The following is a 22,630-nucleotide window of genomic DNA, read 5'->3' as shown; positions in this document are numbered from 1 at the left end:
CGGCCTCCCAGCCCCCACTGCTTCTCACCCAGCACTGACAGCCTTTGGGCGGCTGCTAGAAGTGAAAAAAGTTTACAGACAGATAGAGCTCCTTGTTGTGCTGCTGCTTCTCCCCTCTAGAAAGAACTTGGCAGTGCTGGGAAGGACAGACTCCCTTCCCAGCGCCGAGGACAGAATCCCGGCGGCTCGGCGAACCCCACCGCCCGCAGCTGCAGGGGGAAGAGCGCTGCCGACGGACCGCCACGCGTTCCGACACCAAGCCCGGCGCCCTCAGCAGTCACACCAACACCCAGTACTCCCCCAACCCGCGGCCGCCATCTCCCCGCTGCCGTCCCTCCCGACCCCCGCGGCGCTGCCCCTGACCCACCGCTGCCGCCCGCCCGGCGGTCGCTGTGCGAGTGGCCGAGCGCCGCCAGCCCCGCACCGCCGCTGACTCGCGCACTGCTCCGCGACTCCCCGAAGCTCGGCGGTGCCAGAGCTACCGCGCATGCGTCACGGGACTCCCCGTCCCGGGCACAGAGGGGCGGGGCGTGCCCAGGAGAACCCCGCCCAAAGGGCTTGGCGCGAGGAGGAGCGGCTGCCGGGCAGCTGGCGCCTGTGCGTGGATCTGGCTTCGTCTGCTGTGTCTCTCCCGCCTGGCAAAGGTGTTTCACGGGTTGGAACCCTAAAATCCTCGTGTTCCACCCTGAAAATGAATCACAGAATCATAGAACGGCTTGGGTGGGAAGGGACCTTTAAGAACATCTAGTTCCAGCCCCCTGCTATAGGCAGGGACGCTTCTCACTAGACCAGGTTGCTCAAGGCCCCATCCAGCCTGGCCTTGAATGCTTCCAGGGAAGGAGCATCCAGAAGGATGAAGGAGGATGGTTCTGTTTCTGGCCTCACACCCAAAGCTGGGATCATGGTGGTGGTGTTTGGTAGTGCCTTCATTTTCACCTCAGTGATTTACAGTGATGTGTATACAGAGAGAGGATAAAGCTGCTCAGAAGATTCGTGTTGGATTAATGCCTGCCATCTGACTGGAAATGCACTGCTATCAGAGCAGAGGCATGGTTATCAGTGCTTTAGAAACAACTTGCAAAAATGGCAGCTGGGCTGGCCGGGAGGGAGGCTGGGGTCAGAAGTCAATGTTCCCCTGAATGGCTCTTGAGACGGGACATTGAGATCACCAGGATTTAAACAGAAGGGCTTTCACAGAATCATAGAATTCTTAGAGTTGGAAGGGACCTCTGAAGGCCATCGAGCCCGCGTCCCCTGCAATGAACAGGGATGCCACAGCTAGGTCAGGTTGCCCAGGGCCTGATCCAACCTTACCTTAAAGTCTCAAGGGATGGGGCATCAACCACATCACTAGGCAACCTGTTCCAGTGCCTCACCACTCCCACTGTAGAAGATTTTGTCCTTATCTCTAACCTAAATCTACCCTCTTGAGCTTGAAACCATTTTCCCTTGTTCTGTCACCAAAGACCCTACTAAAGACTCTCTTCCTTCTTTCCTGTAGCTCCCCTTTAGATAGCGAAAGGCCACGACCAGGTCACTTCAGAGCCTTCTCTTCTCCAGGCTGAACAGCCCCAGCTCTCCCGGCCTGTCCTCATAGGAGAGGTGTTCCATTTCTTGGGGCCATTTTTGTGGCCCTTCTCTGTATGCACTCCAACAGGTCTAAGGACTTTGAACTTCTTAGAAATTCAAATTCTCTGATACCATCAGATGCAAAACACCTTGGGTATTTGACAGTTAGCAAAGACCCTGACAACAAATGGCCATTGGTGGATCCTGTATGTTTCACACCTAGCTGAGTCTGTCAGGTCTGTCAGACCTGAACCTTTAGAACTCTCAGCCACTAACAATCCACCCTCCTCCAAACCAAGAGCAATTGCAACAGTGACATCAACTGTATTGTTGCATATGTTGTCAATGCTTGTGCTATGAGGATGTTGATAATGAATTGTGCTATAAAGAAGAAATTCAGAGCAAACTATGTTTAGAACAAAAGATGCATTTTAAATTGTGCAACTGTAATTTATTTTGCCATTTATTTGTTTTCCATTTCAAGTTTACCTTCTGGTGTAAATCATCAGAAGCTCTATTTTGAGTTATAGGTGCATAATTCACTAACGTAATGATTTATTTACAGAAATGAAACTGCGTGGTGTAATTCATAAGGATGCCAATTAGGTTCAAACAATAGCAATAAAAGGACAATTCATGACTCAGCTGCAACTTTAAAAATATTCTACTAAATAAATGATGAGAAAGGTACAAATTTTAGAAACTATGTCCATCTTAGAATATTCTTCTGAATGACAAATGGCCTCAACTTTGTAGGAAAACAACACCAATTAAAATTTCCATGGTGTGAACAAAAAGTAGTGGCAAACTCCTAGGTTGCCTGAGTGTAAGATGCCTTCCTCAGGATGCTTGCATCTGATCTTTTGCATTTTCTTGTAGGCAGCTGGGATCAAAAGGTGTCCAAAAGGGCTGGGTTTCTCTTACTATCTGCCACCGCCTAGCAGGCACAGACTGCTTTAATACCTGGAGCTCACACGTGTGTGGACGACTCACAGAACTTTGATTTGACTCCTAATCCTAATGCTGCTAAGGTTGGCACATCTTCACTCTAGGGCTCAACATTTTCTTCAGTGTCTTGACACCTAATTCTGATGCTTTGATCTGTGATGACAAAATCCTCTGTAGAGTCCCAAGCAGTGGGACTAAATTTTGAAGCTTCCAATGGCACAAAGAAGCAATATCTGCTTTGGGGAATTATGCAGTGTTTTCCAGCGTATTCAGCTGTTTCTCCCTTCCAGTCGTTCTGCCCGGAGCAGCACTCCTTTCAGCCATATGTGGCTGGGCTAGCCTTACTTCTGAGACCATTAAAGTTGCCTCTTCATCAGCCAGAGGAGTGGATCTGGCAGTACTGATGAGTAATGTTCCCAAGCAGCCAAGTGTGTTGCCTTGCAATGATCCCTAACCCTGCTGGATGTCTCTGCTTGTAACTGCTTCCCCACAGAAGCACTGAGTTGCAAAATCTTCACATCAGCCAAACTTCACTAGGAAATACCCTGCTGCATCATGTGAATTTGCATCACATTCATTACATGCACACTTGGGCTATTTCCAAGTGTGTTTAGGTATTGATTTGTAATACATTAACTCAAGTCAAATATTTAACATTTTTTTATAATCCTTTATTATTGCAGCACAATGACACTGGAATGTTTCGTGTTCTGAATGACTGATCGCTCACATCTAAATGGCTTGTGCTTTCAGAGATTAATTTATGATTTGCTGCATTCTCTTCCCAAACACTGACAGGATTTTATGTGTCTTCTGATTGTCTTGTGAATTGTTCACAAAGAACCATTTTGCATCTGCGAAGGCAATAACCTGAATCGCTGTAGACTGCACAAGAGTGCTGTTGATGAAAGACAAATATTATAAAGTAATTGCAAGTTTTATGACCTGCACTAAGGATAGCAGACTGCGCGTGAGACCTATACTATCGTTTTGTTGTGTCCATTTGAGTTTGATTTGTGGCCTCCACGTGATTTATGAGCATGGCACACTTTTTTTTTCTTTTTTCTGATTCTGAGCTTTTTATCTCTCTTAATTTCTTCTGTGGTGCTGACACAAATGCAAACAGAAAGAAAAACTAAGAAAAGGAAATGTATAAAAACAGAGCACATTAGTTCTGCAGTTCTTCCTTATGCGAAAGTTACTGCAGAACCCCAGTGTTGCAGGACATGAATCTTCAGGTTATTTAAGACAGCGGTAAATCTTGAAGCTGAAAATGATATGCCCTTCGTGGGGCAACATAATAAGCGATTTTCTGTTCAGGTCTTCTGAGTGATTTTGTTTCTCACTGGAATAGAATATGAGAATATCCAAGCTAACATCCTGGCAGAGAAACAAATAGCTTGGGGAAGAATCCCACTCTTAAATGAGAGCCTAAGAACTTTTAGGAAAATTCCAGTTCCCGTTATGTCTGTGGAAATTAAGTGATTTTAAATTCAGGCAGCTATTACTCTGCCCTATGAGTTTGGAATGTATTTCTGCACGGTTAAGAGGACAGGAAGAGTAGGAAATAGATGAATGACTTTTCATTTTACAGCACCACAAAAAGCTTTTAAAAGTCCATCTGATATAAAAAATAAATAAGCATCTATGTATATCAGGGCTGTTCTAGCAATCTCAGCATCCCTGTAACATCCCAGGCAACTCAGATTTCTTTTCTGCGGTTTGCAGTGTCTTCCAAAACACTTCAACAAAATGACATCCTTGCAACATATTCTTTTCTCCTAGAGTCTGTTATGCTATTTGTAATATATATTCCATACGCACATGTAATGACAAGATAAGCATACAAAAAGGGCAAGTATCCCAGAATAAGGTCCTCATAAATTCAAATGACTGGAAATTGGCTTTATGTTGCACTTTGTTACTTCTTGATGTTAGAATTCCACCAATAATGTCTTACAAGATGCAACGCCATGTGCCTTCTGATGGTTAGCAAGTCTAAGGAAGACTGTATTTATTCTTCACTGTCCTCCAGAGCACCATCCTCTATTGTGCTATAATTCTGCTAAAGAACAGGACTTGTTGGAAGACTCCACTTCTTTTCTGAGCAGAAGAACAGGCCATTTGGGCCTGATAAGTTTTTGATTGAAGGTGTTGCTGTTCAGGGGGACTTTGGTAGAACAGAGGCCAATACAGTTTTGATGGAGTTGAACAAAGTCCTGGCCCTGAGAAGAAGTAACAGAACATGCTAACGGCCAACCTCTTGCAAAGCATCTTGGCAGAAAAGAACCCAGGAGTCCCGTTGAACATCAAGCTGATCATGAACCAGGCAAATCCTTGTGGCAAAAGAGACAACAGCATCCTGAGCTGCATTAGGCAGACTAGATAGTTGAGGGAAGTGATCCTTCCCTTCAGCTCAACGCTGGTGAGACACATGTGGAGTGCTGGGTCCAGCTCTGTTCTCCCCACCACAAGGGACACATGAGCTGACTGCACTGTCTAGTGAAGAGCCACTAAGATAACTGAGGAACTGAAGCCTCTGTCATTTGGGGAGAGGCTGAGAGGGCTGCAATAGTGCAGCTTGGAGAAGGGAATGCTCAGAGAAGTCTTATCCAATGTATAAATATCTGATGAGATATTTATTCTGCAGAAGACAAAGCTGGGCTCTGAGCATCATGCTCTTAGCAGCAACTTGGGCCAGAGGATCTCCAGAGCTGCCTTGATTTCTCAGCTTGTCTGTGACTCTTTTTCTAGATCAGTTCCTTGCAAATGAGAGTTTTGCAGCTGTTAGGATTATGGCAGTGCATCTGAAAATAGGTCTGAGACAGGTCTTGTGTTTGTACCCAAACCGTACAGATTATGAGCAACTAAGTGTATGTAGAAGAGACCTAGCTGCAGAGCAAGTGTGTAGGCATAAGGATTAAGGAGCCAGTGCAGTGGGTGGCAGCAGGGCAGGGGCCTGCCCCAGAAGCTCCGTTGCTCCTCTCCCAGTGACAGCAAGCAGAACTGGGCCAGAGTCAGTGAGAGATCTGCCATGGACCTGGCACCCCCAGGCCAGGGCTGTGTTAGCTCCATGGCAAAGGTGGGGCCCTGGGGACCCTGGCAGGCCAGAGTGTTGCATGGCCAGGACTGAGCCCTGGGGTCTCCCTCAGCCTTTCTTCTAGTCTGGGGCAGAGGCCACCGCTGAGGCTTCCTGGCTGTGTCCCTTGTCACACCATGGTTTTCCTACCAGCAGATCCTGGCCTGTAGAACCATCAGCTCAGAGCTGGTGCCCTCTCCCTGGGCAGGATCTGCTGGGCCCTGGGCACTCCGGTCCCAGACATCTGAAGCTGTGTCCATGCTGGACTTCAGGTTAAATTAGTAATTGTTTTACAGCATCTACGACTAATCTAACTGAGTGGTTAGAAAGGAACACAGAAAGAAATTTTAATGTCAGAAAACATGTGACTGGTACTGTTGGTAAAGAAATCAAGCAAAGGCCCCCCAGTGAAGTGCTAACTCCTGCTATAAATGAGTACACATGTGATTAAGAGGCTTTCAGTTCACTGCACCTAAACCTGCATGAAATCACGTTTCAGCTTCTGTATCAGCATCAGCAATGTAATCATTTGCTTTGGCTTTGGTGCTTATCCTTCTTAGTATTATAAACAGCTAGTGAGTTACTTGTATTCATTCACAGATTATTCTGAAATGCTTAGCTATTCTTTCTGGATATCTGAGGATATCTGGAGAATGACACAGGACAATTCCTGTTTGGGTAATGCTACCTTGCCTTGCTGCTACATAGCTAACAGTCCTATTAGCAAATCATTGATTGGTGGTCAGGAGCAGAAGCAAAAGCAGATTTAATATTAAAGGTTTGTTGTTTTTTGTTTTGTTTTGTTTTGTTTTGTGTGTGTGTGTAACTCTTCATCACATCGCATTGATTTGCTAGTATCCATCCCCGAGAAAGATCTTTTTTTGTATATCATGATCCTACTGGAGGTGTAGTCAAAGGAGGGAGCTATAAGAAATACTGAAAAGCATTCCACTGTTTGCATCTCCATGACTGACAGGACAGTAGGAGAGTAGTAAGGCTACTCTGCATAAAAAAAAGTTGCTTTTCACATAGATAGCTTGATCTTTTGGCAGCATAAATGCCAAACAAATGTTGCTTTCTTTTTCTTGATGGTTCACACTGAAAATAATTATTATTCAAATGTTTCCTTTTAATAGCTTTTTTTTTTTTCTTATTTCTGATTCTTTTCACCTATCATCTCCTACGCAAGAGGCATATTTCTATAGCTTGGGAGAGTCTAGAGGATCCTTGTTTGCTTTACCTTCTTTGCCTTTGGTGTACTGAAGTCTCTTGGCTGCAAGAATCTCTCCATTTAAATCTTACTAGCACTCTGCCTTATTAAATGGAATTCTGAACCAGATCTGATTGGTGAAACTAAATTCTCAGGGTCTTGTCTGTGAAGAGCTTTTGTACCAAATACATGCTGCAGAAGGAGGGTGTCAGGTATCTCTGGAAGGCCACCTCATCAATATTGAATGTCATTACATCTTTCAGTGAGGTGGCAAGAGAAGTATGGGGAGAAAAGTGGCCACGGAGGTACATGCTAGAGCCATGTGATATTGCATGTCTTTAATTAGCTGTTGTCATTATGATGCTGATGAATTAGATAGCCACTCCGTTTTATCAACAGCTCCTGTGTGTGCTGTACTCTGTAGTGGAGGCTTTCTGCTTTTGGGAGCCTCCTGCCCAGAAACAGACTTTGTGAACTTAGAGGATTTTCATCTGCAGACTTCCAAACAGACAGCTGGGCTTTCCTAGCCCGTTACTGTGAAATGCAGTATCCTTGGTGCAAATCCGGTGGTTTAACGTAGCACTTTTCTGTTGCAGTGCCAAGGGAAACAAATTTTCATGAAAACATTCCCAGTCAGTTTGGTGAAAGAACATTTTATTTTGCATCCCAGCCCTCTGGTAGTATATATTGCTGTCAACTGTTACATTTCACTTGGGAAGCTGCCCTTTCAAACTGAGGGCTAGCAAAACGTCAGACTTCTCCAACAAAGAGGGAAGCAGTGCCATGCACTTAAAACATGTTAGAGAAAGGATTTGATCCTAAGTATTTGGAAAAAAAACAAAACCAAAAACCCACAGCATTTTTACTACATAAAGGAAAAAATTCACCCATTATGTATTGCTGTACAATCAGATACTGTATCTGAATTTGGAAGCTAAGGAAACAAGAAGTGTTTTTCTTCCTATTACTTGTGATTTTACCAAATTCACTATGGAGAATCACTGAGTCATAGAATGATAGAATCACTCAGGTTGGAAAAGACCTTAAAGATCATCGAGTCCAACCACAACCTGACCATACTGCCCGAACTCCAACAACCCTCTGCTAAATGGTGTCCCTGAGCACCACATCCAAATGGTTTGTGAACACGTCCAGGGATGCTGAGTCAACCACCTCCCTGGGGAGCCTATTCCAGTGCTCAACACCATTTATGCAGAGCAATGTTTCCTGATATCCAACCCTGGCACAACTTGAGGCCATTTCCCCTCGTCCTGTCACCTGTCAAAATGAAGATCGCATTTGATGCTATTGCCTGCTTTTTTCCTAACACTCCGTATATGGTTATGAAATCAGGTTCTATATTCCGCATAATCACAGAATCACAGAATCACCCGGGTTGGAAGGGACCTCAAGGATCATGTAGTTCCAACCCCCCTGCCTAGCAGGGCCACCAAACATACACATACACATTTAGATCAGGTTGCCCAGGACCCTGTCCAACCTGGCCTTGAACACGTCCAAGGACGGGGCATCCACAACCGCCCTGGGCAGCTCGTTCCAGGGCCTAACCACTCTCCTTGTAAAGAACTTCCCCCTAACATCCAACCTAAATCTTCCCTCCTTCAACTTAAAACCATTTCCCCTAGTCCTGCTATTGTCAGCCCTTTTGAAGAGTTTACTCCCCTCCTGGGTGTAGGTTCCCTTCAGGTATTGATAGGCTGCAATGAGGTCGCCCCGCAGCCATCTCTTCTCCAGGCTGAACAAGCCCAACTCCCTCAGCCTGTCCTCATAGGGGAGGTGCTCCAGCCCCCTGATCATCTTAGTCACCCTCCTCTGGACCCTTTCCAAAATCTCTATGTCTTTCTTGTACTGAGGGCTCCACACCTGGACACAGTACTCCAGATAGGGCCTCCCAAGAGCCGAGTAGAGAGGGACAATCACCTCCCTGTCCCTGCTGACCACCCCTCTTGTGATGGAGCCCAGGATCCCATTTGCCTTTCGAGCTGCCAGAGCACACTGCTGGCTCATGTTAAGTCTCTCGTCCATCAGGACCCCCAGGTCCTTCTCTGCCAAGCTGCTCTCAAGGACCTCTCCTCCCAGCCTGTACAGGTGCCTGGGGTTCTTCCGGCCCAAATGCAAAACCTTGCACTTTGCCGTGTTGAACCTCATTAGGTTCACCCGAGCTGAGCTTTCCAGCCTGTCGAGGTCCCTCTGAATGGCATCCCTTCCTTCCACCGTATCAACCGCACCACTCAGCTTGCTGTCGTCAGCAAACTTGCTGAGGGTGCACTCAATTCCCTCATCGATGTCATTAGTAAAGATGTTAAAGAGCACCGGTCCCAAGACAGACCCTTGGGGGACCCCACTTGTTACCGGCCTCCACCTGGACATAGAGCCATTGACCACCACCCTCTGTCTGCGGACTTTCAACCAATTGCTTATCCATCGGGTCGTCCACCCATCAAATCCACTTCCCTCCAATTTGGAGATGAGGATGTGGTGGGGGACCATGTCAAAGGCCTTGCTCAGGTCCAGGTAAATGACATCGGTCGCCTTCCCTTCGTCCACCAATGCCGTCACTCCTTCATAGAAGGCCACAAGATTAGTTAGGCATGACCTTCCTTTGGTGAACCGTGCTGGCTGTCTCGGATCACATGCTCATTCTTTATGTGATCAAGTATGTTGTCCAGGAGGATCTGTTCCATAATCTTTCCAGGCACGGAGGTGAGACTCACCGGCCTGTAGTTCCCCGGGTCTTCCCTGCTCCCCTTCTTGTATATGGGAGCGACGTGACCCTTCCTCCTCAATAATCTCCACCAGCTTTCGCTTTTAGAATTTCATAATAAGTCTCAATCAAGAGAAGTAAACAGACATTCAAATGTTTCCATAGTTGCAGTTTTGTTGCACTGTGTCTTATTTGTCAGCAATAATGCAGTACATAAGGACAAATTCCAGTTTGACTGGAGAAATGAATGTTTTGTACTGCTTTCTGAAGTGGTATATATAGAATCTCAATTAAACAGGCACTGTAAAGATAAATTTCATTCCATGATTTCATACAGTATAGTTCCTATTACTGCTACGTGTTATTGCTTTCCTCTGAGTAATCATACCTATGCTGATTGTTAAATGCAAGATGGAAAACATGTCAATAGCTAGTGATTTGTTTGCAACTGAAGAGTGATCTAAAATCACGACATTTGTTCCTGAGTTGGATTCTTTCCCAATACGAGGTATTCCTGAGAGCATTTGTATTGAACGTTTAAGACAATATAAAACATACTGGAATTCATATGAGAACTATCTTCATAAATTCATACCACAGCTGCAGTTGCCTCATGGTTTCCGTTTCAGTCACACAAATCACGACTTTTGGAAAATCACTTCAAGGTTGTGACTGATATCAATTTAATATTCACATGTTTCAGGGAAAAAAAAAAAAAGTGTGTGTGTTACGGGGCACTTCTGAAGTTATTGTAATGTAAGACATGAAAAATATTTCCACTATTCACCCTAGATTCACTTTGTGCCACACAATGAATATAAACAAACGGATCTGTTTATTCTAAGCTGCCTTCAGCCTTTACATGAACAGGTACCAACACAGAAAACAGGCACCATCACAGGACCAGCCCAGGGCATGTCATGCTCTGTGAGGTGACGCTCCTTGCTGTGATGTCACAGTTGTGGCTTTCACCCCTGTGGCAGCGGTGGGAGCGGTGGCTCAGTCCGCTTGTGGGACGCGCAGGAAGTGAACCCAGAGAGAGCGTTGTGTCTGTCTGGAGGCATCCTGCTGTGATGGAGCGGCTGAGAGCCCTTCGAGGTGAGGTCCCTCCACCTCTCTGGACACCGTGGCGCTGCCCGAGCACGTGTGTGCCTCCAGTGTGTCTTTAGGACGTGCCAGCAGCACTGTCCTTGCTCTGCTGAGTGCAGCCGCCCACTGTGCTTTCCCCAGTACCCCAGCAAGGGGAAGGCTCTCTCCCCTCTCCCCACCAACCACGCTTGTGCCAGCGCAGCCCACCCCGCGCTGTGGGGCTGGAGGAGCGTTCCTCCCAGAGCTGGCTGCGTGCTCGGCCCTGGCTCCAAGCAACACCGGCGGCAGCTGCTCTGCTCTTTCCTTCCAGGTCTCTTTGCCTGTGTGGGCTGCATGCCCAGACGCACACGTCGCGGGGAGAGAGGCAGGGTGGAAAGCCCTGTCCCCACCTGTGCCGTGACTTTACTGCTGCAGCGCCTGCAAGACCAGGAGGTGAGCTGGGGACGTCCAACCATCGGTCCTTGCCCCGGTTCTTGTCCCGTGGGTGCCAGGCCCCGGCAGCACATCGGCATAGCGATGGGCGGCAGCGGGCGGCTCCCCAGGAACAAGGGCAAAGCCAAACGTGACCTATCCCTGTCCCCAGGGTGACCGAGAGCAGGCGTACTGCGAGCTGGAGCACGTCCTGGGGGAAGAGGACAGCCGCCCGCCGTGCGGAGTGGTGAACCGGCTGCTGGCTGAGGTGTCCCAGGACCTGACAGCAGCCCAGGTGAGGGGTCACTCCCGAAGGCAAAGGGAGCTGCCTGCCCGTGCTGGTGTTCTGCTGGCAGACGGCGCTGGCTTGGCCCTTGCAAGGGAAGGCCTTGGGCAGCCTCCTGTGCCGTGTGTCACCAGTGACTCTTTTCCAGGGCGTGACGGACAGCGTGAGAATGGCTGCCAGCAATGTCCTGGTGGCTCTGGCCCGGACTCACTTCTCCATGGTGATGGCCGAGCTCCAGGGCCACCTGAAGGCCACACGGGAGATGTGCAAGGAGTTTGTGCTCGTCACCCTGAGCAAACTCTTCAGCATCTATGGTAGAGTGCCCTCAGCCTCCTGACATCTATAACAACAAGGGAGAGGGGTCTCTCCCCTTGCGCATGATCTGCATAGAGCTGGGGGGTGCAGGGCTCTGCAGCCTCTCCTCCCTCCCTGCTGAGGCTCTGACCGTGCCCTTCTCCTTCCTCTCTGCAGCTCCACAGTGCATCTCTTTTGTGTGGCTGACGCTGGCCGGCCTGTGCAGTGTGGTGGGCCGGGTGAGCAGCGGCCGGACCCTGCGCACTGCTTGTGCTGGTGAGTGCCGGCCCCAGGGCAGGGGGGCTGGGCACAGCCCTTGCACCTCACCCTGCTGCAGCCTCGCACAGGCTGCCTTTTCTCTTCTTTTGTGTTGTTGCGTTGTTGTTGTTGTTTTCTATAATTAATTACTCGTTTATTTGTTTGTTTGTTTGTTTGTTTGTTTGTTTGTTTTCAGTTGTGAAACAATGGATGGATGGCGTCAAGATTCACTTGTCCTCTGGAAAGCACAGCCCCTGGCCTGCCACAGAGAAAGAACAAATGTATGAGAATCTTCATGAGCTCTTCTTCTTTGTGGTCAGCAACTGGCAGGACTGCAAGGAGGAAGAGGTGAGCACTGCTGCATTCCCAGCCGGGGATGGCAGCTGGGGCATCCATGTTGGCAGCTCTGTCTGTGCCCAGCAGGCTGAGAGCACAGGGGTGTCGAGAGGGTGTGGGCTGGCTCTGCAAAGGGCCCCACACTGGCTCTGTGCTTGGGGCTGGATCTCCCTGCCAGGGAGCAGTCACAAGTCACAGCACTGTGGCAGGGAGAGCCGGGGATGAGGGTACGGGGAAAACCTGCCTGCCCAGGGAGAGCGAGCCCATGTGCTGCTGGGCACAGGGCTGTGGGGAAGGGGAATGGAAAAAGAAAGCCCTCTCTGTAGGAAGGGCAGACCTTCAGTCTTTGATGCTGGGCCTCTGCCATCCCTCTCCAGGACAGACAGGCCGTTCTCGGGGCTGTGACTGCCATGATGACTGTCCTCCTGCAAGAGGAGCTGCCCCGAGAGCACGTCTGGGAGCGGCTCCTCTGGCTCGTGCACCCGTGTCAGGAGATGCAAGACACCTGCAGGGTGGCCAAGGTAAGATGTTGCACAGGGCTTGCTGTGGACGTGGGGCCCATGCAAGTGCCACAAGGGGTCAGGGGGCTGCAGGGAGGAGGTGGGCAGTCCTTGGAGAAAGAAGGAACAGGTGCTCAAGGGAAGTCTGAGGCTTGCTGAGCTCTTCAGTCAAGGAAGGAATAACCTGGACACGAGCCAGGAGGAAGCCAAGAGTCACTGGTGCCCATCTCCTGGGGATGGGAGGCTTCACCACCACCATGGGGGCTCCTGAATCTGATGGGGGAGAAGAGGGTTGTGGGTGGGAAATGCCTGCAAATGATGCCCAAGCCCCAAGGCTCAGCTAAGAGCAGAGAGCCTCTCTTGGTGCTGCTGGGGGGGACGGACAAACAAGAACGCTTGTGTGGGAGCTTCTCCCAGCGGACAAACCACTGGGAAACAGTTCCTCTGCTCTGCTCCCAAGTGGCCGGATGTGGCTTCAGCCCCTTCTTCCTCTGCTGGTCTCTTGCAGAGCCTTCATATGTTCCTGGAGGCCTTGCCGGGAGTTCAGTCTGTCATCCCTAAGGACAAGTTTCTGGCCGTCACCAGTGCCGTGTTCTATCAGGTAAGGGGTGCCTATCCTGGTGTGCACAGCAGTTTCCCTCTTGGCTAAGCCTCAGGAGGACTGCAAAGCTCTGAGCCTCTGATGGCTGCTCAGCCTTAGCTCCTGCATGGACTTTGTTCCCACAGCTCTCTGATGACGCCAAGCAGCACAGCGAGGCTGACAGAGCAGAGCTGACCCGCTGCATCCTGCTGCAGGGTAAGGAGAGGAGCTCTGGCGATGCTTGCCAGTGCTCTGGCCAATGCATCTCTCTCTCACCTCACGAATGGGCACAAATTGCTCACTAACACAGCATGGCATTTCCTTCCTGCAGCCCGAATCTGCCCAGAGGAAACGGTCCTGTTTCTGCAGTCGCAGCTGGGCCATGAGTGGGAGGCTGGATGCGTGGCAGCCCTGGGTCTGCTCGGCGCTCTGGCTCGCTCTGATGGTCAGTACCACGGGTCGGGACTTCCAGGGATCCCTTTTGCCATCTGAGCTGTGCCTCCACGCATGCTTCTGTGCATCTCTTGCAGAGCCCGCGATGACAGAGAAGCTGCCGCAGATTACAGAGGCTGTGCAGTGTGTGTGCAGTGACCCCAGGACCCGGGTGAGCTGTTTGGGGAAAGGAAAGCGCTGTCAGGGGGGTGATGCTGCTGCCAATACGGCAGGGCTGGGGTGACCAGGGATGTGCTGGGGCATCGACCACATGGTCACGATGGCTCCTGTCAGGAGAGCAGGCAGAGTGGAGCGAGCGGGTCCCTGTGCTGTGCATGGAAAGTGCACAGCCTGGTGCTAAGGCCTGGCCCTCACCTCTTCTCCTCTGCTTTTGTCATCTCTGCCCAAATGCACCTGATGAGCAGGTGGCTTCCCTTGGCCTTCTGAGCAAGGAAATCACACCCACAATTGACCCCTGGCAGGTGAGGAGGGCCGTGCTGCACTTCACTGAGGATCTGCTCAGCGCTAACGCCTGGAGCTGCTCAGCCTGGGATGTGGTGGGGCACATCTTCAGGGAGTTCAGCCGCACCACGGGAAGAAGGGTAAGGACAGTGGGCAGCATCTTCCTTTGGAGGACCTGTGCAGCTCATAGGCTGGCAAAAAAGCACCGGTGGGGCCACTCCTGAGCCTCCTGAGAGGCTCCTGAGAACTGAGAGTAACCAGTGTTTCAACACCACTGTTGTGCAGGCAGCTGAAGACCTTTCCACCCAGGAAGCCCAGGAAGAGGAAGCTCTCCAAGAGCTGTGCATCAACATCCTGGGGTCACTGGATGTCTCTGCAAGAGGGATCTCCAAAGTAAGTCACACTCTGCCCTGCTGCCACTCCTTGCCTTTGCACCACGTGTTCCTCGTCCCCTTCCAACACCTCAGGTCTGTCCTCCAGCGTGCTCTGAAGGACACAAGACTCAGAAATTCAGAGTCCTCTTTATCTCTGAGTGGAGGCAGGAATGCTGACATGCTCAACCGCCTCGTTCCCTACAGCTCCTGTGGCCAAGGCTGCTGCTGTACGTGGTGCCAGCCCAGTACACCGGCATGCTGATCCCGGTCTCCCGCTGCGTCCAAGCCCTGGCCAAGAGAGGGGAGCTGACGGTGCGGGACATGGAAGATCTGGATCCCCACTTCCTCAGCTCCATGTTTCAAGGTAGGAGCAGAAGCTCCCCCGTGAGCTCTGCTGACCCATGTTAGCACCCAGAAGGGAGAGCAGAGGTGCGCGTGGCAGGGCACAGAGTGTCTTGGAGTCTTACTCAGCACTTCTTTCTCCTCGCAGGCCCACTGCTGACTCCCCAGACACTGCTGGCACGTCTGCTGGTAAGTAGATGCTCCTGAGGCCGGTGCCACAAGCCCCGAGGAGGAAGCAGCATGGCCGAGCGTGCCAGCACCTGCCTCACTCCTGGGGATGCCGTTCCCTTCCTAGCTTGCAATGTCATGGGCCAAGCGGCTGGCTGCTCCTTGCCCATCAGGGCAGAGCCAAGCTGCTTTCCTCCTGGGGGAAGCCGCTTCTCTTGCAGCAGAAGTGACCCTGTTTCTCCTTGCTCTCGCTCAGGCGGTGGCAGGGAGCCCTTCTGCAGGCAGCGAACTCCAAGCCGCTGCCTTGCTGCTCCTGCAAAACCTCCACAGCAAGATCCACAGAGCTGTGGGGGCCAAGTGGGCTGCTGAGATCCCCCTGCTGCTGCAGCGCCTTGAAGGTAAAATGCTGGTGGGGAGGGAGAGGTAGAGTGGGCGAGTGCCCAAGCCAAGCCCGGTTGGGTGCAGCTCTTCTTCTGAGGCTTGATTCCAAGCAGCGCTCTTTTGCTTCTTGTTGCTGTGCAGGGAAAGATGAGAGCTTCCCGAACTCTGAAGAGTGGGAGCACCGTCTGCTAAAGGTACAGCACTGTGGAGAGACATGGTGCAGAGAAATGCTTGCCTGCCTGCCACAAGGAGCCCCGCTCCCATACGAGCCACCACGGGACAGGAACAGCCTCTCAAAAGCTGCTGTGGAGCAGCTGCTCGCCTTTGCAGCGCTGCCTCTTCCTCTTTGTCCCAAGCCCAAGGGGGGGTCTTAGGAGAGGAGCAGTAGGTGGCTTTAATGGAGGGAATGCTGGGGGGAGCTGGGAGAGGGGCTGTTCTTCCAGGCAGCTCTGCCCAGAAGGCTGCAGTGACTTGGGAACGCGGGAAGAGGCAAAGGGCAAGGGAACATTGGCTTCTCCTGTTCTCCAACAGTTCCTGAGGGCATCGCTGGACGTCGTGGAGGACGAGGCCTGGACCGAGGCCCTGAGCTGCGAGCTGAGCCGGCGGCTGAGCAGCTCTGCCAGCAGCTCTGCAGAAAAGGTGAGTTCCCCGCGGCTCTACTCAGCAGTGCCCAACTGGGGCTGGGGCTGAGGCTGGTGCTCTGCCCCCACGGGCTGCTCATGCTGCTTCCACGGCCTGTGCCCTCACAGGGCGGTTCCCTGCAAACTGCCTGGGGCTGGCTACAGCTCTGCTCCACAGCTGCTCTCAGCGACTCCCAGGGAGTGTGGGTCCTTCCCATCTAGCCCTCTCCCGTAAGGTCAGGCTGCTGCCACATCCCAGCTTACTCCTTCCCTTCCCACGCAGACCTTCCTCTACAAGGCTCTGGGTGCCGTTCTGGGAGCTTGTAAGGAAGTCCTCCATGTCCAGGAGAAGCTGCTGCAGCACCTGGAGGAATCCAATGCAGAGGAGCCATCTGAGGCCCAGGTGAGCTCTCCTCTCCTCCAACTCTGTGAGCATCCGCGCTCTGTCCCTGGGGCAGAGGGCTTCTCAGAGGGCCGTGCCAGCAGGTTCAGGCCTGCGCCAACTGCCCCTCGTTCTTTTGTGCAGGGAATGATCTCTCTTGTCAGCCTTGCTGCTGACAGCAACTTCCACACAGTCCTGGACACACTCACCATGTTTGCGTCCAGGCTGTGCAAAGGCCGCAATGGGAGGATTTCCAGGCGCAAGAAGGTAAAGTGCTACGGGTTTCCATCTTGGCATTCTTCTGCCTTATTTTCACAGCAGCTCCTGCCCTGGGAGCCCAGGTGCACCGCAGGGCACTGGGGGCTGCTGAGCGAGTGTCTCAAGGCATTTCTGCTCACACAGACGGAGCTGGACAGCGCGAGAGCTCAGGCTACACGCAGCGCTCTCATCCTCGCCCATGGCAGCTTGGCACTGCGAGCCTCCAAGGAGCAGCTGCTCGCCCGCCTGGAGGGAGACATTGTGGGCAACATCCTGCTGCTGTACAGCTGCAGCTGCCAGGTGAGAGCTTGAAGTCTGCCAGGGTGTCAGAGCGCCCAGCTGCAGCCCCTCCACGTGGGGGGATGATGAGATGGGCCTTCTCTTTCCAAAGGTCCCTTGGGGAACGGTTTGTGCCCAGATGAAGATCCAAGCCCTTCCCTTAGCGTTGCCCCATGTGTCCCCTTGACAGCCCCTGGCCCTTCCCGCAGTTCAAAGAATGTTCTTCTCTCTTGGCCTCAGGACTTGCAGAACAAGCTCGCGCTGGTGCAGAGCATCACTGATTTCAGCTCTGCTGTCCATGCCGTGGGTGGCTCCGCCTTCTTTAACCCCTCCTTGAAGAGCAAGCTGCTGGAGATCCTGATGGTGAGTGCCTAGAGACAGGGCTCTATGCGGAGGAGTTCCGGGCTGTGCCACGAGGCTCCCATCCCTGGAGCCATGCAGGTCTCCCCCAGCCGCACATCTCCAGCTGGTGGGGACCTTGGGTGCTGGCAGGCAGCAGCAGGCAGCGGGCTGGGTCCACCAGCTGTGGAGCTGCTGCATCCTGCAGTGCTTGCATGGGAAATGTGGGAACGATGGGGCTGGTGTGTGGCAGTTGTTTCTGTCTGTGGGCCAGGCAGAAGAGCTCTCTGGTGGCCCTTGCCCACTTTGACAATGTTTCTCTGGTACTTGCAGGACTTGCTGAAGAAGTATTACCTGGGCACCCCTGTCTCCCCAGTGCCCCTCAAGGTGGTTCTGGCCCTGGAGCAGTTGAGGTAAGGGTGGGAGCCTCTAGGCTTGCAAGGCAGATGGTGGTCCCCCTTTAGGGTAGCTTCCGAAGGCCTGGAGGGGGGAGGGGGTAAGGAGCTGCATCTACAGGAGAGACGGCTGGGCTGTTGTGGCCAGTGAAGCTGAGATTCTGGGCAGGGAGAAAGGCCTGGTACTGCTGTCCCCAGGCGAGGAAGAGAAGGCAGACCTGGGGCCTTCTTCCCTTCAGAGCGGGAGGTGGTTCACTGCTGCCAGGGAGGAGGCGGGCGCTGCTCCAGCAGCACGGGCTGGGGGTTTTGGCTTTGCAGCTGTTGATTGGGAGAATCTCAGACATTTTCTGCACCAGTCTGGAGAGCAGTGGTAAAGGCCCTTTCTTCTTTCTCTTCCTTTTGTTCCTCCTGTCAGCAAGCTGAAGCCCTCTTTAGGAAGCAAGGATGCACATGAACTGTTGGCTCTGTGCTGCAAGAACATTGTGTCACACCCTTCAGCAGAGATGATGCTGAAGATCACGAAGTCACGGCAAGCAGCACAGTACCTGCAGGTAAGCTGCCGTAACTTTCCCGGCCACCTCTGCGTCACAGCCCTACCTCAGCACACACGGCCTATGCTCCGGCAGCAGCCGTGATGCCACACCTCAATCCCCTCTCCTGCTTTCAGCTTCTGCAGACATCGTTGAAAGCTCTGGGCCGGCTCATGGTGGTCCTGCTTGAGACAGAGACCACCCGGGGATTCTTCCAGAACATAGTCCAGGTGAGTACGTGTGGGGCAAGGGAGGAAGCATGGTGCCCGTTGATAGCAGGGACAGAGATCTGGGGACTGAGAGTATGATCGAAGGGGGAGAAATCTCCTGCTAACAGGCCAGCTCACTGCGAGCTGAGAAATGGGCTCTGCAGGGGAAAAGGCAGGAGCCAGCCGCTGGTAGGGCACAGCCGAGGAAAAGCTCCTGGGTTAGGAGGCAGCAGTATCTGCAGAAAATGGGAGCAGCAGTGTCAGCGCACAGTGAGGCGGGGGTCCACGTGGAGCCACAGGGCAGGACCTGAGGGAAACTGCCGGGGAAAGAGGGACAGGGAGAGGGATGGCAGGAAGGAAAAAATGTCCATGGTGAGACATGCTCTGCTTCAGGTCCTGCAGAGATCACTGACCTCAAACAACATGTGGGAGCGTAACAGGGCCCTGCAGACCTGCTCCCAGCTGCTGGCTGCTTGTGAAGGGCTTCCGGTGAGTAAAGAGCCCCACTGCATGCTCCCTGCTCCCTCCCCAGCGCCCCTGAGCTGGAAGGGGAGCTCCGCCCAGCTGTGCATGCTGGCATGGGGAAGGCACGGGCAGGAGAAGCTAGGGAGAGCTGGGGCTGCCTACAGCTTTGTTCCTGCCTCTCATCCCTGCAGACAGGAGATGCCTGTGAGTCCTTTGGCTCCTTGGTGGGATTGCTGGCTCCGCTGACATGTGACCCCATGCCCACATCCCGCCAGTTGGCCGCCACCTGCCTGAGCTCCCTTCTGCGAATCCAAGGTGAGTAGAGCGGGATGCACCAGCCCTGTGCTCTCCTCCGCAGCGCTACCAGAGCCCCACGGGCTGGGCCCTGCTTACAGGAGGGAGAGGCACTGTGCACAGCTCTCTTCTTGTCCCCACCCTGTCCTCAGTCTCTCCCCCATGGAAAGCAGTTCCGTTTCCAGAAGCATGACTTCCCTTTTCCCCCGTGCTCTTTCCAGCCAAGGCGGCCAACAGAGTCATCGAGACAGGAGACACTGGGAGCCTGTGTGAGGGGCTGAATGACTGCAGCACCGCTGCTCAGCTGCAGACCTCATCCAAACTGGCAAGGGTAAGTGGACCCAAAAAGGGGTGGTGGCATCTCAGTGCATAGGCTTCTGCACGACCCTAGGCTGTCCCCAGCCTTTCATACCATTTCCAAAATGAGCTGTCACCCTGAGACCTCTTTTCTCAGCAAGTAGCAGGAGGCTCTGAGCTATGTCTGCCCTTCAGGCCCCCCATGCAAGGAGCTGATTCCATGGTGTGTCTGTGTGTGTGTGTGACTGTGGCTGCTGGGAGGTAGGCTTTGCATGGAAGCAAACAGCATGGGTGGAGCAGCTGGGAGAAGGCTCAACCGCCTTCCGTGTAAATAGCAGGGTAGGAGAGCAGGAGCCTTGTGATTGCCCCTGAATGAGCGTCAAGCTGCTGAGCTAAGAACGCCCTCAAGACTGCTTTCTGTTTTGAAGAGCTGCCGCAGAGCAGTGATGAGATCTCTCCTGCTTCTCTTTTCTCTGCAGATGGTGTGCAGCAACTTCCCCCTGGAACGCACCGTTGACTTCCTGATGGCCATCAAGGAGACCTTGCGGAAAGGCAGGGGAATGCGCGTGCGTGCAGCTGGGAAGTGGATGATCACCTTTCTGCAGATGTACGGGAAGGACATCTGTCGGGACGTAAGAGACTTTCTTCCAGCTCTCTTGGACTTTCGCTGGCTGTTGCACTACGCCTTGTGCCGTTTGCCTCTTGTGCTAAAGAAGCACAGCCTGAGGGCAGAGCCAGGGCTTGGACAGGGTGGCTGGCGTGCAATTTAGGCTTGGGCCTTGGCAGCATGTCAAGGGAGCAGGCACTGCTCATGTGCTGAATGTCCATCCTTAGGCCCTGCAGAGTGCAGGATGCAGCAAGTCATTCTTTCTGCCCTTCTTCTTTCAGGTGCTACCAATCCTCCACATCCTGCGCAGCTGCACATCATCCGCGCAGCAGAGCACGTTCATGCCCTTCCTGTGCCAGGCGGTAGTCATCCTCATCCGCTGCCACAAAGAGGTCATGATTGACAACTTCTCCCGGCTGCTTGGGCCCACAGACAGGTATCAGCACTCCTGCCTTTGCTGTTGGTGCAGCCCCAGTTGTAGCTTGCCTCTGTCAGAGGAAGTAAGGAGGAATGCTTCCCGGGAGGAAACGCAACAATTTCCTAGTCACAACTTGTGATTCTCCTTTTTCTAGCGAGATGTGGAGGAGAATAAGAGAGTTTTGTCTGCAACGGTGGAGCCGATAGAAGAGCAAAGCGAAAAGACAAAAGGAAGAGAAGAGATAAAGAGCTTAAAAATTGTATTATTTATTAAAAATACATAAATAAATTAATTAATAAATAAATAGTACTCTTTTTTTTTTTTTAAACCAAGTCTTCATTTTAATAGCTGCTGTCTCTTCTCCATACCAGTTACAGAATCACAGAGTCACCAAATGTCAGGGATTGGAAGAAACTTCAAAAGCTCATCTAATCTAATCCCCCTGCTGGGAACACCTAGGTTTGGTCACACAGGAATGCGTCCAGGCAGGTTTTGAATGTCTCCAGAGAGGGAGACCCCACCACCTCTCTGGCAGCCCGTTCCAGTATTCTGTGACCCTCACCATTGAAGAAGTTTTTTTTCCAGCATTAATGTGGAACCTCTTCTGTTCCAGCTTGTACCCATTGCCCTTATCCTGTCACTGGATGTCACTGAGAAAAGCCTGGCTCCATCCTCCTGACAGACATCCTTTACATATTTAGAAGCGTTCAGTAGGTCACCTCTCAGTCTCCTCCAAGCCAAAGCTCCCTCAGACTTTCCTCGTAAGGGAAATGCTCTGGTCCCTTCCTCATCTTTGTGGCTCTGTGCTGGACTCTCTCAAGCAGTTCCCTGTCCTTCCTGAACAGAGGGGCCCAGAACTGGACACAATACTCCACATGCGGTCTCACCAGGGCACAGTAGAGAAGCAGGAGAACCTCTTTTGACCTACTAACCATGCCCCTTCTAGTAGGTCCCAGGGTGCCATTGGCCTTCTTGGCCACAAGGGCACAGCGCTGGCTCACGGTCACCCTGCTGTCCACCAGGACCCACGGGTCCCTTTCCCCTACGCTGCTCTCCAACAGGTCAGTCCCCAACCTATACTGGTACCTGGCATTGCTCTTGCCTAGACACAAGTCTCTAGCTTGCCCGTGTTGCATTTCATTCCATTTTCCCCCCACCCAACTCAACACCCACCCAAGCCCGGGAAGTAAAATAGTCAATCAGAAAAGGACGTTGAGCAGTGAATGTGAAGAATAGAAGGGTGAAATATTCTTTGCAGGCGCCTACCCAGTGGGTCCTGGCTGCAGCATGTTGTAACACACGGCAGACCTGTCACCATTACAATTCATTGATTTCCTGAGATGTGTGAGTCGAGCTTGCCATCCTCCAGGTTTGACACATAATGGCTTGATTCCTCAGTGCTGGTAGACGTAGACTTCTGTGTTAAGTTGGCTGTCTAATTCCTTCAGACAGTCCCAGGGTATTTCTCATATTCATTGAAGACATCAGAACTAAATCTTCAAGCGACTGCAAAAAAAAAAGGCCAAACAATGTTAAAGGCTGAATTTCAGGCTGTGAGCTACTAAGACAGCTGGTCTCCTGTGGACTGGTGGAGCTTGCAAATCAGAAGACAAAGCACACAGTGCTATGAGGTTGCATGACCTGAAGATCACACGTAGTATTTCCTCCTGACAAAACCTGTTCACATGCTTACTGCTACATCCTGCCTAAGCCAGGCCTCAGCTTTGTAGTCAAAACAACGAGAGTAATAAAAGGCTAAGATAAGGAATAAACTAAGAACTGAAGTGCAGGTATAGATCTTGAGACCTGAGGGAGACCAGATACTGCATGAAACGCCCTGAGGTCTTCGCTGCTGGGAACAGTGGTTTCAAGTGGAAGTTGTTCAGCTATGAGAGTAATAGGCAGGATTTGAAAAGCAAAGAGGACCTGATATGAGCTAGGAATAATGATGACAGCATTTTGTGACTTGTATGTTTATGAAATGGTAACAGTGCACTTTTATTTTTTTACAGTTTTGTCTGTTACATTTGTAACAGTAACAGACAGAAAATTAGAAACACTTAGTAGGGTGAGTAATGTGTTTTATATATCTG

At 51.7% G+C, this 22,630-nt stretch overlaps 1 protein-coding gene across 1 annotated transcript; it reads left to right on the top strand.

Moving 5' to 3' along the window:
* Positions 1-487: 487 nt before the first annotated feature.
* On the top strand, positions 488-20,743 carry LOC306957844 (maestro heat-like repeat-containing protein family member 2B; the record flags this gene model as incomplete). Its single annotated transcript, XM_079549184.1, is given in 33 exon segments — positions 488-644; positions 10,491-10,537; positions 10,539-10,629; positions 10,931-11,052; positions 11,204-11,326; positions 11,466-11,631; positions 11,789-11,887; positions 12,066-12,217; positions 12,583-12,726; positions 13,214-13,306; positions 13,432-13,501; positions 13,617-13,730; positions 13,816-13,889; positions 14,200-14,319; positions 14,465-14,572; positions 14,758-14,917; positions 15,044-15,084; positions 15,320-15,461; positions 15,586-15,638; positions 15,976-16,083; positions 16,348-16,467; positions 16,591-16,713; positions 16,849-17,004; positions 17,224-17,346; positions 17,656-17,735; positions 18,133-18,268; positions 18,385-18,477; positions 18,850-18,945; positions 19,113-19,236; positions 19,437-19,546; positions 19,992-20,144; positions 20,401-20,555; positions 20,692-20,743. Coding segments are annotated over 33 exon segments (3,705 nt in total).
* Positions 20,744-22,630: the final 1,887 nt, after the last annotated feature.

This window comes from Tetrao urogallus (genome assembly GCF_951394365.1).
Source record: "Tetrao urogallus genome assembly, chromosome: 1".
Classification (NCBI taxonomy): domain Eukaryota; kingdom Metazoa; phylum Chordata; class Aves; order Galliformes; family Phasianidae; genus Tetrao; species Tetrao urogallus.
The sequence above is the reverse complement of the archived record's forward strand: the minus strand, read 5'-3'. Positions and strand labels throughout refer to the sequence as shown.